This window comes from Lonchura striata, chromosome 1A, assembly GCF_050655825.1.
Source record: "Lonchura striata isolate lonStrDom1 chromosome 1A, ASM5065582v1, whole genome shotgun sequence".
Classification (NCBI taxonomy): domain Eukaryota; kingdom Metazoa; phylum Chordata; class Aves; order Passeriformes; family Estrildidae; genus Lonchura; species Lonchura striata.
This window is the reverse complement of record NC_140741.1, coordinates 41,479,147-41,494,968: the sequence shown is the minus strand read 5'-3', so window position 1 is coordinate 41,494,968 and position 15,822 is coordinate 41,479,147. Positions and strand designations below refer to the sequence as shown.

General features: G+C 47.7%; 2 protein-coding genes across 3 annotated transcripts in view; both read right to left on the bottom strand.

Annotated features, from left to right (window-relative positions):
* CNTN1 (contactin 1) overlaps window positions 1-15,822 on the bottom strand; it is a 215,760-nt gene that overhangs the window by 88,085 nt on the left and 111,853 nt on the right. The gene's annotated exons all lie outside the window — the stretch shown is intronic.
* LOC146763460 (uncharacterized) overlaps window positions 2,409-15,822 on the bottom strand; it is a 40,174-nt gene continuing 26,760 nt past the window's right edge. Inside the window, exons 1-2 of the mRNA XM_085569440.1 lie at window positions 7,790-15,822; window positions 2,409-4,382 (exon numbers count right to left, since the gene is read on the bottom strand). The exon at window positions 7,790-15,822 is cut by the window's right edge and continues 26,760 nt beyond it. Coding sequence (XP_085425566.1) covers window positions 8,135-10,069 — 1,935 coding nt within the window. The 5' untranslated portion in view covers window positions 10,070-15,822 and the 3' untranslated portion in view covers window positions 2,409-4,382; window positions 7,790-8,134. The remainder of the gene's footprint in view (window positions 4,383-7,789) is intronic.

The window sequence follows — 15,822 nt, the reverse complement described above, 5'->3', positions numbered from 1 at the left end:
ATGATGATGTTCAGGAATGGTGTTTCCGTAGAGCAAGATCCTTTCAGACTGACAAGCCTTGTTCCCTGTTACCAACACCATTTTATAGGACCTCCTTTCAGTGTTTTCCACAAAGGACACTCTGATTCCAGAAAATAAAGTGACATGCTCCAGTGAGGTTCAAAGTAGATTCTTTTTTAGTGAGGAGCAAATTTTATTACTCCTAAAAATTAAAAATACTCCAACGACATCTTTTCTGAATACTACAAACAGCTGTGGAAGCTACAAACAAAGCTGCAATCAAGAGATCAAAAATATAGAAAGAAGTGATTGTAAAAGAAAAACTACTTGATAATAGCTACACCAATTACAAAAATAAATGATATTGGGTTATGAATTATGGTGAAAGATGTTTCACTTACATAGAAATAAATTACCTGCAAGAAAAAAAAAAATTATAACCAGTACACTCATAATTTCATCATCAGCAAGATAATGAAACAGACCTCCATGTATTATGGATATATCTCACTATTTCTCTCTAAAAAAAAAGGCTTCAGAGCACATTTTAAATTTATGCAATAGGCTGTATGTCAGAGTATTGAGAAACTTTAAATTTGATACTTCAAATGCTACAGGCAAAGATTTTCAAGACTTCTATATTTATTATTAAAAATATAATTTTCAAATATTTTTGGGTGCTCTCTCCTTTTTTGTTTCCTAAGCATTTAACTCATTTTCACCAATTAATTTAACACTGACACTTTAAATTGCATTACTTAAGATAAGATGTTGCTCACTCTAATATCTACACTGCCACTCTTTCCCCCAACATAATTCACTTCTTATCTCTCATTTTTTGTTTTTCACAGAATCACTAGGTTGAAAGAGGGCTCAAGATCATTGAGTCCAACCCATGCCTTGACACCTCAACTAAACCATACCATTGAGTGCCACATCCAATCTTTTTTTAAACACATCCAGGGATGGTGACTCCACCAGCTACCTGGGCAGGCTATTCCAGTACTTTATCATTCTTTCTGTAAAAACTTTTTTCTAATATCCAACCTATATTTCCCTTGGCACAGCTTCAGACTGTGTCCTCTTGTTCTGTCATTTGCTGCCTGGAGAAAGAGACCAACACCTACCTGAATACAGCCACCTTTCAGGGAGTTGTAGAGTGACAAGGCCACCCCCGAGTCTCCTTTTCTCCAGGCTAAACACCCCCAGTTCCCTCAGCCATTCCTCACAGGGTTTGTGTTCCAAGCCCCTCACCAGCCTTGTTGCCTCCTCTGGATGCGCTCAAGCATTTCAATGTCCTTCCTAAAATGAGGGCCCAGAACTGGACACAGCACTCAAGGTGCAGCCTCAGCAGTGCCAGGTACAAGGGAAGGATGACCTCCCTGCTCCTGCTGGCCACACCATTCCTGATCCAGGCCAGGATGCCCTTGGCCTTCTTGGCCACCAGGACACACTGCTGGCTCATGTTCAGCCAGCTGTCACCAGCACCCCCAGGTCCCTTTCTGCCTGGGCACTGCCCAGCCACACCGTCCCCAGCCTGTAATGCTGCGGGGGGTTATTGTGGCCAAAATGCAGGACTCGGCACTTGGACTTATTAAACTCCATCCCTGGGCTTTGCCCATCCATCCAACCATTCCAGGTCTCTCTGCAGAGCCCTTCTCCCTTCCAATAGATTGACACACAATCCCAGCTTAGTGTCATCTGCAAATTCACTAATAAAAGACTCAATCCCCTCATCCATGTCATCAATAAAGATATTGAGCAGAACTGGCCCCAGCACAGACACCACTGGTGACTGTCCCCAGCTGGGTGCAGCACTGTTCACCACCACTCTCTGGGCCCGGCCATCAGCCAGTTCCTAACCCAGCAAAGGGTGCTCCTGTCCAAGCCATGGGCTGCAGCTTTACCAGGAGTGTGCTGTGTCAAAGGCCTTGCTGAAGTCCAGGTACACAACATCCACAGATTTCCTGCTTCCACCAGGTGTATCACCTGGTCATAACAGGAGACCAGGTTGGTCAAGCATAACCTACTCCTCCCAAACCGATGCTGACTGGGCTTGATACCCTAGCTATCCTGTAAGTGCTGTGTTTGGCAATTTAGTTTTGGCCATTTTTGCTTAATTTCAAGCACATTCAGATAAACACATGTACCTCAATTCCATTTCTTGTCTGCCTCTGTCTAATGCCAGGAACCAGTGGCATCAAGAACCAGCCTTGATGCCACCAATCCTTACTGCCGCGCTCCCGCCCCAGACCCTCGATCTCTCTAGCCCCGGCTAGCTCTCCTTGGGGCGAGAGTGGGCAGTGGAGGCACCCTCCGCTGCTCCGTAGTAGGGTTTGGAGGGTGCCTTGTGGGTTCACGGGAAGGCGCTGGCAAGCCTCGTCAGTTAGAAGGAAAGGCGGATCCAGTTGGGGGCTGAATCTTCTTTATTAAAGGCCAACGGGGCCAAACGCACAGAAGGGGTGCCAGCCAACTGGAACCCTGGGCTGGGCTTAACATGAACCTTTTATGGGTTATGGGCGGGGTGGATCATGAGGGGGGAACCAATGGGGAACAGGGAAGGGAGTGGCTCCGGGATGGGGTGATCCGACCTGGTCCAATGGGGAAGGGGCATGGGAGTGGCCCCAGGCCCTCGCCCAATCACTCGGTGCCCTAAGGAGAAGTTTCTGGATAGAGGGGAAGGAACACCGAGTGACGGACAAGGCACCTGGGAGGGGATAGGGGAGTGACTCAGCACTTTCCAGGTTGATGGATGGGTACTGGAAAGGCGGGAAGGGAGGACCAGGCGGGAAAACAGAACAAAAGGATGTACCAACCTAATGATAGGGGGAAACAGGGATGAACCATTAGGAAAATACAATTATATAAAACCGTACATAAAATATATAAAGAAAACGCACTACCACATCTCCCCCTTTTTTGTTTAAAAAGAAAAGAACGGGAGGAGAGTAAGAATAAGTCTTTAAACTGGGGAGTTACAGTCCATGGTCTCGTCTTCGAACCATACACTTTCTCCGTCGGAGAGTTTTTCTTCATTTGGCTCTGCAGCATTGAGGGGATCAAGTTCGTGTGGTTCAGCCAGTGTAGCGTGATTAACACTGATTGTAGTGTTGATGGCTTTCATTAATAGTCTTTTAATCACGTTAAAGCCGATGACAAAGGCAACGAGTCCCAACAACAGCATTAGACCAGTCTGCATGATAGATTTGATCCACCCGGAAAGTCCCCATCCTTCTAGAAGAGAGTCCAGCCATCCTGCAGTTTCCTTCTTTAGATGATGGATCATGTCCTGCATTTTAGTGATGGAGGTGCGGACATCTTCGGCTCTGGAACTCAAGTTCATACAACACAGGCCAGCAAATTCTTCACATTTATGATTATGTAATAACAAAAGGAAATCAATTGCGGCTCGGTTTTGAAGGGTTGCTTGTCTCGTGACTTCCTCATCTGTTAGGAGGTTGCTTAAGGCAGTTGATGTAAGGTTGGCTTGCTTAGCTACCCAGCATTCAAGGCCGGCCAATTCATTGAATGCTTGAGCGATTCCTATCCATGGTAAAAATGCAATGGTAGCAACGCTCTTTGCTTTAGCCCAATGGGTGACTTCATCATTACAATTTTCGTCCCAATCTGTGAGCCCAGTATCTCTTTTTTGGCGAGCCAATTGACCTGTTTGATTTAGCTGTTTCCAATGCGCTATATGGGTTTTATTGGGAGTAAACAAGCTCAACTGCCCGAATGCGCATGGCCCTCCGACTAGGTGAGGGGGGATGCCTGCCCAAGCCCGATTTCCACAAATTAAAAACACCCCCTTAGGAAGGGAATGGGGCTTGTTGTCAGGGGTTGAAAAGTCTGAAATATAGATCACTTTTTTGCACCAATTTTTATCCTGGTATTCTGTGATTGTTTGTTTGATTATTCTTTTGGGATGGGCATATGGGTTATAATCAAGGAAACGGAAGCAGGTATATGCAAGGGAAGAGCCGAGTAGTTCAAGTTCCTCGGGCTCTTTAGCCATAACCGGGAAGGTTCTGACCCACGCTCTCCATGCATCTGGTGGGTTTAAGGGTTGGGAGATAAAGGGATTGGTGTCATTTTTTATGCGGAGGGCGGAGGTGTTTAAGGGAAGGGTGAAGGGAAACTTAACTATAGGGTATGGGATCCCCACGAGACAGGACAGGAAGGGGTTGGCAGCGGAAGTGGTTGACAAACATAAATGGTCTTGATTAAGGGATTTAGCTAGGGTGGTCCAAACATTTGCTGGCGGCTGCGGTACAATCCAGGCTTGCAGGGGTCTCAAGGCGATGGTAAGGCCGAGAAGGACAAGGCTCAGAGATGACATCATTCCGGGCTGTTTCACGGAGGAGTGCGTGTCTGGGAAGTAACTGAAATATAAATTAATACTCGAAATCGGGGAGGTTTAGGTGGGAAAGGAACAGAGATTCCCAGGAGCCGCGGGAAGGAGAGGAGGAATTGGGCAAAGGGAACTGGGGACCGGGTGAGAGGGACCTCCTCCGCCGTCGGAGGGCGGCGTGCCCAACTTGAGGACCATCTGGTTCGCGTTTCTGAACCTTGGGGACATACGGCCGGACGAACTTAGAAGGGACCCATCTCAGGCCTGAGGGCGTGGATACGCAAGCGTATCCCCGTCCCCAGGTGACTAAGTCATAGGGTCCCTCCTGCCGCCAGGTCTCAGGATCTTTAATAAGAACTGGCGGCCTTTCCCTGACCTGGCTCTGTTCTGAGGAGTTGAAATGCCTCACGATGGGAGGGTTGAGGCATTCAAAAGAACAATTAAGGAAATTTAAGGTAAAAAGGGCCCGCGATAGTTGAACCTGGGGGGACTCGTTTTTTGATGCTGAGTGCTGTTGTTTTAGCATCTTTTTGATGTTCTGATGAGTCCTCTCCACCACGGCCTGACCTGATGGGGAATAGGCGATGCCGGTTTTATGTTCTATTCCCCATTGCTGCAGGAAGCCTGCGAGCTCCCTGGAGGTGTACCCGGGGGCGTTATCAGTTTTGATTTGTTTTGGGACGCCCAGCATAGAGAAGGCTTGTATTAGGTGTTTCTCTACATCTTTGGCCTTCTCTCCTGTGTGGGCAGAGGCGAAAACTGCTCCGGAGAAGGTATCCACGGAGACGTGGACGTACTTCATCTTCCCGAAGGAAGGGATGTGAGTAACGTCCATTTGCCACACCTCACAGGACCTCAGACCCCTGGGATTAGCCCCTGCGCTCACTGATGGTAGTGGGAGCGACTTACAGGATGGGCAGGTGGCCACTATGGCCTTGGCCTGGTCCCGGGTTAGGTGGAACTGCCGGACCAGACCAGGCGCATTTTGATGGTAGAGCTGGTGGCTGATCTTAGCTTGTTGGAATTTGTCTGGGAGTGGCGTCAGCTGTGCGGGGGCGGCAGCGAGGGAATCGGCACGCCGATTGCCCTCGGCCAAGAACCCCGGCAGGTCGGTGTGTGACCTGATATGCATCACATAAAATGGTTGCTCTCGGTGGGAGACTAGCTTTATCAGCTTGGAGAGCAACTGATTGAGGGCATCGTTGGAAACACCCTGCAGGATGGCATCCTGTGCCCTAGACACTACACCTGCTACGTAGGCCGAATCAGTAACCAAATTAAAAGGTTCAGAGAACCGCTCAAAAGCTCTGACGACTGCGGCCAACTCAGCTACCTGAGGGGATCCTTCCACCTCAACAACATCTGCCTCCCACCGCTGAGTTTGAGGATCTTTCCAAGTCACTACTGACTTGTGGGACCCTCCGGACGCGTCCGTAAAAACTGTCAGAGCCTTTAAGGGTTTTTTACTCTGAATTTGTTTTGTTGATAGTGCGAATTGAACATCCGAATTGAAAATTTTGTGGGCCGGTCTCAAAACGGAAATTTTCCCGGTGTAGCTGTCTAGTGCAAACTGCAACGATTCGTTTGATTGCAGTAGGTGTTCCAACATTGCCTTTGTAAAGTGGCCCGATTCTAATTGTAAAGGAATGTGAATGCATTCGAAGTCACACCCTGCCAACTCCCGAATCCGCATTCTGGCTTTGCGGATTAATTCTGCCACCAGCTCTTGTGGCTGCGTCATTCTTTTGGATCTAGAGCGACTCAGGAATACCCACTCTATGATGGAGAGTGGGTCCCTTTTGTCATGATCCTTGCCCTTCTCCAGGGTGTCTGTCCACTGGAAAATGACTCCATGGAGGTGTGGCAGTCTGCCCAGTATGATGAATTTGAAGGGCAGGCCCGGATCACACCTGTGGGCCTGCCTGGCAGACATCGCCTCCTGGACCCTCTGCAAAGCAGCTCTGGCCTCTGGGGTGAGTTCCCTGGGAGAACTAGGCTCGTCTCCCCCTTTCAATAAATCGAAAAGGGGGGCTAGGTCTTCGTTGTTAATACCTAACCAGGGTCTCACCCAGTTTAAAGACCCACACAGCTGCTGCACGTCTGCTAGGTTTCGAATTGAATTCTTGATAGCCAATTTTTGCGGAACAATGGTCCGCTTGTTTATTTCCAAGCCCAGGTACTTCCAGGGTGGCATCTTTTGAATCTTATCTTCTCTCAGCTCGAACCCTACAGCAACCAACGCGTTGGTTGTCAGTTCAAGCGCGTGTGTAAGTAAATCGCTGTTGGGGGCACAAATAAGGATATCATCCATATAATGTTGGATGATCACGCCCTCGGTGGCTGCACGCACAGGGGACAGCAATGAAGAGACGTACCACTGGCAAATACTTGGGCTGTTTTTCATGCCCTGAGGAAGTACTTTCCAGTGGTATCTCTCCATTGGGGCTTCTCGGTTGATGGAGGGAACCGAGAAGGCGAACCGTGGCGCGTCATCAGGGTGCAGGGGAATTTGGAAGAAACAGTTCTTTATGTCAATTACCGCCAATTCCCAATTTTCGGGCAACATCGTAGGGGACGGCATCCCTGGTTGGAGAGAACCCATATCTTCGATGACATTGTTTATAGCACGGAGGTCGTGGAGGAGGCGCCACTCGTCTTTGCCTGGTTTTTTTAAGACAAAGACGGGGGAATTCCAGGGAGATGTTGTTTCCTGGATGTTCCCTTTGGCGAGCTGCTCCTTCACGAGCTCCCGGAGCGCTTTCAATTTCTGCTTATTGAGCGGCCACTGCTCTACCCACACTGGTGTATCTGTGAGCCAATTTAGTTTTTGGGTAGGACGCTCCTCAGTGACCGCTGCCCGAAAAACCTGAGGGGTCGGGATGTCAATTGTGACCCCCCATTGGGCCATCAGGTCTCTCCCCCACAAGGGTTCCGTATAATCTAAAACGAACGGGCGTAAATAAGCCGATTGCCCGTTCGGCCCCTCGAATTTTACGATGTTTTTGGACTGTTTGGCCAATTGAGAACCCCCTACACCTTGAATTTTTCCCGCCACGTTTTGCAATTCCCATCGTGACGGCCAATCCCGCTCGGGGATGACTGTCACGTCTGCCCCTGTGTCTAGGAGTCCGTTAAGATGTTTGAACTCCCCATCCTTCTTCATGTAACAGGATAATTTGGGTCTTTCCTTCCCAATGACCTGGGCCTGGCACACCTGGTAATCTTGTTTTGCTGATTTCTTCCACAAATCCTCAGGGTGTACCGGAGGCCCAGAGATCGGGATGGCTTGGGCGATGATTTGGCCCTTGGGAAGGAAGACCGGAGGATGGGAGCAATGCAGCCACAAAACCAGTTGTTCAGGGTCTCTAGATGTTAGACAGGGTGCGATGGTAATGTCGAGTGGCGTGAATTTTGTGTCCCCAAGAACGATATACTTACTGCGGATGTTTCTCCAGGTTCCTGGGTCCCTTGTGTCGACTGTGATGAAATGCCAGTCGTCGTCCTTCAGATACAGAGCTTCGGTCAGGGCCAACCTATATGGGGAGAAGCCGGAAGAGGTGTTAAGGACCGGCTTGGGATGGTCGGGGTCCCGGCCAAGCCAAGCGGCAGGGATAAAATCAACATCTTCCCGCATATAGGTTGGTTCGCCAGCCGTAGTCCGATGTGTCGCGTCCGGTAGATTGTCCTCAGGTGGGCTTTGATCACAATTGTCCCTCCCCTCCTCAGTTGTTATGGAACCCACCACATTTGTGTCTTGGCGCAGGGAGGGACTGCGCTGACCTCCTAGTTTTTTTGTTTCCCCCCAAGGTTGGGGGCGCTCCTCCCCTGTTGCTGCTGGAATTTGATAAATTCCTCCCTCATTGGGCATCGAGAAGCCCAATGACCCCTCTGCCTGCATAGGTTGCAGGCCTGCTGCGGTTGGAATCCCCTCGGGGGTGCCCCTGGGGGGCGGCGGTCCGTGGAAGGCGTGGCTGGAGGCGTCACGGCTTCTGCAAAGGCTACCCTCCTGGCTGGTGTTCGGGGGGCCCTTTGCGTGTCCGGGGCAGGAACCGTCACCTTCTTGGCGCAGACCTGTAACATATTCTGCAAGGTCGGCTCAGGTTCCAAGGGGAGGCTGAGGATCGCCTGTCGGCATGCCTCATTGGCGTTTTGCTTCGCCACCGTGGCAAGCATGCCTTCCCTCAGCCTCTCATCCGGGACCTGAGCCTCCATTGCGCGGTGGAGCCTATCGACAAAGGTGACAAATGGCTCACACGGTCCCTGTTTAATAGATAAAAAGTCAATCGCTGTTCCACTAGGTCTTAATTTTAGCAACGCCTTTTCTGCCGCCCTGGTGCTAATTTGCAACGCCTCCCGCGGGATTTTCTCCGCTTGCTTCCCCCCCTGTTGCCAATCCCCCTCCCCGCACAGATGGTCCAAAGATATCACCGCCCCATCCTCATCTCTGGAGCTGTCTGCACTGGCCCAGAGGTCGGGTAAAACTTCCCGAATCTCCCGCTTCCATTCGGACTCCCAGATGAGAAACTCTCCATGGGTTATCAAGCAGGAGAAGAGAGTCCGAATGTCAGCGGGGACATGTTCGGCAGAGGAGAGGGTTGCTTTTAGCAAACCCCTGAAATACTCGCTCTCTCTGCCGAACTCCTTCTGGGCCTTGCAGAGCTCCTTGATCGTTTGTTGAGAGATGGGGGACCATTGTGCTAGGGGCCTGCCCCCCCGCCGCGGGGTATAGGTGACTGGCGCGGCTGAGAAGGCAGGTAGGGGTTGGGATGGATCAGGGTTCCCACGCTCCCCCCTTCCGGAACCGATGGCGTGGGAACCGGAAGTGAGGTCGTGGGAACCGGGGGGCGGAGCGGAAGAGGCGTGGCAAGGGGCAGAGGGAGTGGCCTGATGGGAGTTACCCTCCCCGGGGGTGGAGCTGAGGGGCGGGGTGAACCCCGCGTCACAGGGGGAGTGGTTAGGGTAGGGTGGAGGAGGGACGTGGGCGGGGAGGTCCGGGGAAGGGGCGGAGCTTCGGGAGGCGGGAAGAAAGGGATTGTGGGAAGAAGAAGAGGCACAAGTGGCGGGAAAAGAAGACATGCGGTCACCGCCATCTTGTGCCCTGGGGAGAAAGGGAGAAGGGGAGCCATTTTGTGGGACTCGGGGTGAAGGGGGAGATGAGGGATTTTCAGGGTTTTGGGGTACCTTAAAACGAACAGAACTCTTACGGGACGGGACTGTACATTTCAGGGAAGAAGGGGAAGGGGTAGAAGCATGGGCAGTGCCTGCACTGCCCTGCGGGGAGTCTAGGACATTCTCAGAGAGCCCAGATTCTGCCTGCGGACGACGCCGGGATGACTGTCTGAGAATGCCCGACTTTAGGGAAGAGGGAGAGGAAAGAGGAGTAGGATTTTTCGCGCTAAGCGCAGAACTGGGGACAGGTTTGTCTTCGGCTGGCTGTGGCAGGCTTTCATAGTGATTTTTAATAATATCTCTAATTTGCAAAGCCAATAGAGTAAATTTGGAGAGAGAAAGATCGTGCTGTCGCAAGATCTCCCTCCCTACCTGATCCCAAAAGGGGATTTGATATAATTTAGCTGCCGAAACGTTGGGAAAAGCCTGCGACAGCCACCGGACAAACTTTTTAATTTCAGATTTTTTAACTTTAACCCCCCCCATTAGCAGGATGCCCACAACTTGGGTATATAAGCCTTTCTGGGGCACGGACAGTTTAGCACCCATACCGTCTGATGGAAAATGTGCCTCAGAGCGTACAGTGGGGAAAATTAGCAACTAAAAGGAGAAGACTGTCCCTCCCGCTCTCTCCCTAAGCCTTCAACCTCCCGCCCGGGAAGGGAGGCACCAAAGAAAAGGGATTCTTTCCCCACCCCAGGGGAAAAAGAAAACCCAACCACAGAGGGAATAAACCCTCAACCGGGAAGGATAGGGGAGTGCCGGGGGAGCCCCAATAAAGAAAAACCAAGGGATCCCCAAGGGAAGGACAGAAACGAAAAATCCCACTGTATCTCACCAACGAGGGGGAGCCGACTCCAGCGGTGCTGTCTGGAGCTGCCGGATCCGTCCCCCGGGAGCGCTACCCACTAAAACGCGGGTCTGCTCCCACCGGGGGTAGCTGACGGCCACGAGGACAAAATCTTCAGGTCCCGAGGACCCTAAAATCCTCTGACGAGGGGTCCAGCGCCTAAAAACGGGGCCCCACGTTGGGCGCCAACTGCCGCGCTCCCGCCCCAGACCCTCGATCTCTCTAGCCCCGGCTAGCTCTCCTTGGGGCGAGAGTGGGCAGTGGAGGCACCCTCCGCTGCTCCGTAGTAGGGTTTGGAGGGTGCCTTGTGGGTTCACGGGAAGGCGCTGGCAAGCCTCGTCAGTTAGAAGGAAAGGCGGATCCAGTTGGGGGCTGAATCTTCTTTATTAAAGGCCAACGGGGCCAAACGCACAGAAGGGGTGCCAGCCAACTGGAACCCTGGGCTGGGCTTAACATGAACCTTTTATGGGTTATGGGCGGGGTGGATCATGAGGGGGGAACCAATGGGGAACAGGGAAGGGAGTGGCTCCGGGATGGGGTGATCCGACCTGGTCCAATGGGGAAGGGGCATGGGAGTGGCCCCAGGCCCTCGCCCAATCACTCGGTGCCCTAAGGAGAAGTTTCTGGATAGAGGGGAAGGAACACCGAGTGACGGACAAGGCACCTGGGAGGGGATAGGGGAGTGACTCAGCACTTTCCAGGTTGATGGATGGGTACTGGAAAGGCGGGAAGGGAGGACCAGGCGGGAAAACAGAACAAAAGGATGTACCAACCTAATGATAGGGGGAAACAGGGATGAACCATTAGGAAAATACAATTATATAAAACCGTACATAAAATATATAAAGAAAACGCACTACCACACTTACGAACCAAAAGCTTCCTCCTATAGTACTTTACCATTGCTTGTAGGTATTAGCTGAGTCTTTGTAAGTTCTCTATGGCATTCACCCCTTACAATAAGGCATGCTTTCAAATACTTCTATTATACTCATGATTTTTCTATGAAGCCACTCATATATTTGAAAATCTGCCTGAAAGGCATCTGCAGTGCTTTCCGCAATCTTACTGGATATTTCCTATTTTACTGTAATTGAACATCAGAGAAAAATATTTACATGTAACACTAAGATACTGATCACCTCCAAGACCCCCTATGTCTTTTTTAAATCCATTCACTTCATGGAGATGATAAACTAATCCACAAAAATGTCTGAACTGTACAGATATCTACCTCAGGGAGGGGGAGGAACTGAAAACCCCAGGAACTGTTTGTCTGTCTATCTTTCATTCTGTTCTGCATTGCAGCTACTCAGTACTAAGGAAGAAACGGTTCAATCCTTAAACCTGTTTTTAAAAATCACGTGGCATGCTTTTGGTTCTGTGAAATGCAGTTAATGAACTGTGCACAATGACTCTCTGTTAGATCTTGGCCTTCCCTATTATTTAGCCAGCAATTAGTTCAACACACTGCACCACATGCACTGCTAATGTTACCACGTTACCCAGACAGAAAGTATTTTTTCAGAAAGGAGTAAAAGCAAAGAAAAAGGGTATATGAAATTCCATCATTGGAAAAGATGTTTGAAACCCCATCACTACCACCCCTTGGCAAAGACTAAAGAAGACTAGCAAATTAAAAATCACCTATCTCCATAGGGAGCATCCTACCAAAGCTCAGTGTGATGGTACATAAAAGAGCAGAATAAAGGAGGCTTTAAAAGTCACCACAGCATTCTTCAGATTCCTTGGCTGTAATCCACTTATGAATTTTAAAGTTTTTAGTAGTTTTCCCTCTTTTTAATGAAAACTGAAATACAACACAACCATTTATATTTGCAATGTTTCTAGCTTCAATATTTCAATATTACACATGGAGAATTAGGAAAGAAATGATGAATACATTGACTATATTGGCTGCATGAATTAGGCCATTATGGCTTTATATATATAATCTGAATTCTCAGACAAGCCAATCTAAGTGAATCACAGATTTTGAAAGTGTCCTGAGAAGCCACCTGATTCACCACTGTGCTACTATGCCTTCTGGATAAGGTTATACAAAATAAAAATAGAAACAGCACTGTACTAGAAGTATGTTTTAGCTGCGCAATTTTCTGTTTGTGTTTAAATAATTCTCTAGACGTCTTTGTGGGATAAGAAATGTCATTTCAAGAGTTAAAATAGAAAGCAGATTATTTTAAGTACTGTATGTACTCTTTTTTTTTTCTAGGAAGAGAATTACAGGCAACAATCTGTCCAAATGTCTCATAGCAGATAAAGAGTAAGTGATGTATATAACTATTGTGCATCCCTGCCGTGATGCAGCTGCTGCTTTTGTGTCACTAATGGATTCCTCTCTTGGCAGAGAAGGTATCTCCTGTCCTTTTTCAACAGGTGACAAGCAAAAATAAATTGCAAGTCCTTGAGTTGGCCTGTCAGGGAGCCAATTACCATTTCAGCTGACCAGAATCACTCAAAAACAAAAGCAAGGAAGAAGAAACATGACAGAAGATGACAGAAAAATGACAGGAAAAAAAACAACAGAACTGGGCAAAAAGGAAAAATGGATTCAATGCTGAAAATATGAGCAGTCTCAAAATAAAATTAGGATATCCTCCTAGTAGTTGTGCTGTTTTCCTTGCTTTCTTTTTCATTTGATGGGAGTAAATGCAAAGACCAGGCCCCTGTGGATCTTTTCTGGTATCTTAACAAAACACACTTTGCTTCTGGCAAGTTTTTACAGTTCATTATTTCAGTGTTTTAGGCTTTAATAGGGTACTGCATCTTATTTAGTATTAAGTACTGGCATGAACTTGAGAAACAGCATGGGTGGGAGAAGAGGAAGAGACAAAGGGAAGGCTTTCTCATCCCTCCAATTGTAATATACTCCACAGCTTGCCTAGAGGAGGGAAGAATACTGGCCTCAGGGACAAGGGTGCAAAGAAAAAAGGGATAAACATGGTGATTTGGCTTAATAATATACTGCCTACTATATCAAACTGGATTAGATACAGTTCATTTCCTGCAAAGGTTTCCCAAGCTTTATTTTACATTGCCTTGTGCCAAACTAGAGAGTTGTTTCCTGTTATCCCATAAACGTGGGTTTAGTAGAAGGATACAACTGTAGTACGAAGCTGGGTGCTGCATGGTCCTGATGGTGTGTCAGCATGTGACACCTCCTACTCTAAAGCTTAGCTCCTAAATTGTCCCACAGTACCTCAGCTGGTAAACAATTACACCCAGGGTAGATGACAAAGATCTTTCTCAAAGATGCAATTTTACTACATGCAAAAGCTTAGAGCAAACCAATTTAGACTGTTTAATGAGTGGAACTCCTAATGTAAGACCTACATTTTTCTTCCCTTCAGACTTTCCAGAAAGCATGCCAGTACATAGGGTGTTACTGGTTTCTTAATTCACACTGTAAAGATTTTTGTTTAATTTATATGTAAAAATGAATAATCATATTAATAATTAATAATTGCTAATCACCAATTTGCTTCATGTTTGAATGGGTATAAACTATGAGCCCTTTGGGAAATGAAATGAGTGGTGCCACTAGAGGCCTGCCTCCACAAGGGTCAGATGATAAAAGCTCAGACAACGTACTCATCAGCTGCTCAGGGTCCTGGTCTTCACCCCCTGGCATCCCACTGAGATTCCTGCCTTTGGAGCCAACAGTAAATAATAGCAGATTTGTGCATTCATACACAGGCAGCTTCTATCAGGAGGGAGTGGCTTTTATTATCCAGATTATACAGAAGCAGGTTCTCAGAGAACTTTAACTGTTTGCAGCTCCTGGCATGTCTGGTATCCTGCTTTCCACCACAAAGAAACCTACTGGCTTTTTTCAAAATGTTTTATTAGAAAAAAAAATTGCTCCCTATCAGATCTGAAAACACTTTTCAGAAGCTTCCCCTAAAACTTAATTTCAGGTAAAAACACAAGGTTGTATCAGTACTCTTATTCTCTAGCACAGAAACAGAGGGCTGGCACTCAGTCATTGTCACAAAATGGGGGAAATGACAATGTCCAAAGGTGTGCTTCTGTCTCCCTTCAGAACTGCTGTGAGGGAAATTATTATTAGAATTGATAATAAAGAGATGGTATATTGTTTTTATAACTAGAATCTACGAAGTATTTGGTACAAATTGGAAAGTTGTTCAAATTCACATGTTTTCAGATATGATATGAGATTCTGTTTTATCAATGTATATCAAAGTAACAAAGATTGTATTAATATAAAATAAATTGTATCCTCTCTTGAACTGCAAAACTCATTTGACTGATAATGTTTATGTTTATAAAATGTTGACTGGGTGCTTGAACATCTCGACTGTGCTAAGTTTGCCATTTAGAAGAGTTGGGCGAACTGCTCAAAAAGAAAGAGCTGGTCATGGATTCCATGCCATGCTGAAAAAAATGCTTACCACAGATTCTGTGAATGTCCTTGATAGAAGCAACTTCTGCTGTTCTTGAACTGTATCTTTGTATTTTGCACACCTATTTGAATGCACTCCATAGGTCCCTAACCCAGTTAGGAGAATGGGCTGTGAGAAGCCTCCCCGAGGCTGCCACTCAGGTATGTGCTGACCCTTGGGTTGGGGGCTTTTGTTGTACTTGGGCTCTTGCCAGAGAAATGGTGCAGACACCTAAACCCAGACCTGACCTTGCCTTGCTGACTTCAGTCCAGACTGGCAATCCAGATTGGCAATCCAGACTCTTGCCCGATTCCTGATTTCCATTACTGAATCTCCTCAGTTATAAATAGTGAGGTGTATGTCTACATACATGTACCTGAGTATGGTTTCAGCCATAAGAAATGGAAGGACCTGCATGTTTGCATGTGTCTGTGTGTATGAAAGGTGAAGGCTGGTGCAGCAGGCTGAGTATGTAAATGGGGACTGTAACAAGGTGATGTGTGTGGGCAGCACAAATGGTACTGGTGTCATTGAGGACACTGGCCCTGCCTTGGCTCGTGCAGTGCCATGCCCTGCCAAGCAACCTGCTCTTCCGGGCCCTGAGAAATTGCATCATCTGCTTCTGAAAGCACACAAAGAGCTGAGCTTGTACACAAGGGGAAAGAGACACAGAATAGGTAACTTTTATAGAAGGTAATTTGCATCAGACATTATGAGGTGACAGAAAGATATTTTGAATTTTTTGTATCCAACACTTAAATAGCTTATTACATTTAAGTTAAGATGAAGACAACTGGTTAGCTTTCCTATCATTGAGACACTTCCATACTCTGCACGTCTGCAGGAAATAAAATGAATTTAGGAGTTAAAACTTTCCCATGCTCTCTGTAAACATCCAAATGATTATTAATGTTCATTACCAGCCAAACTTCAAGTTCCCTTTGTAGAGCCAGAGAAGAACTTCAGGACGATCACTGAAGCATTATGCATGCTTTTGTAATCTGGTGGCAAGTTTCCTAAGTCATGAA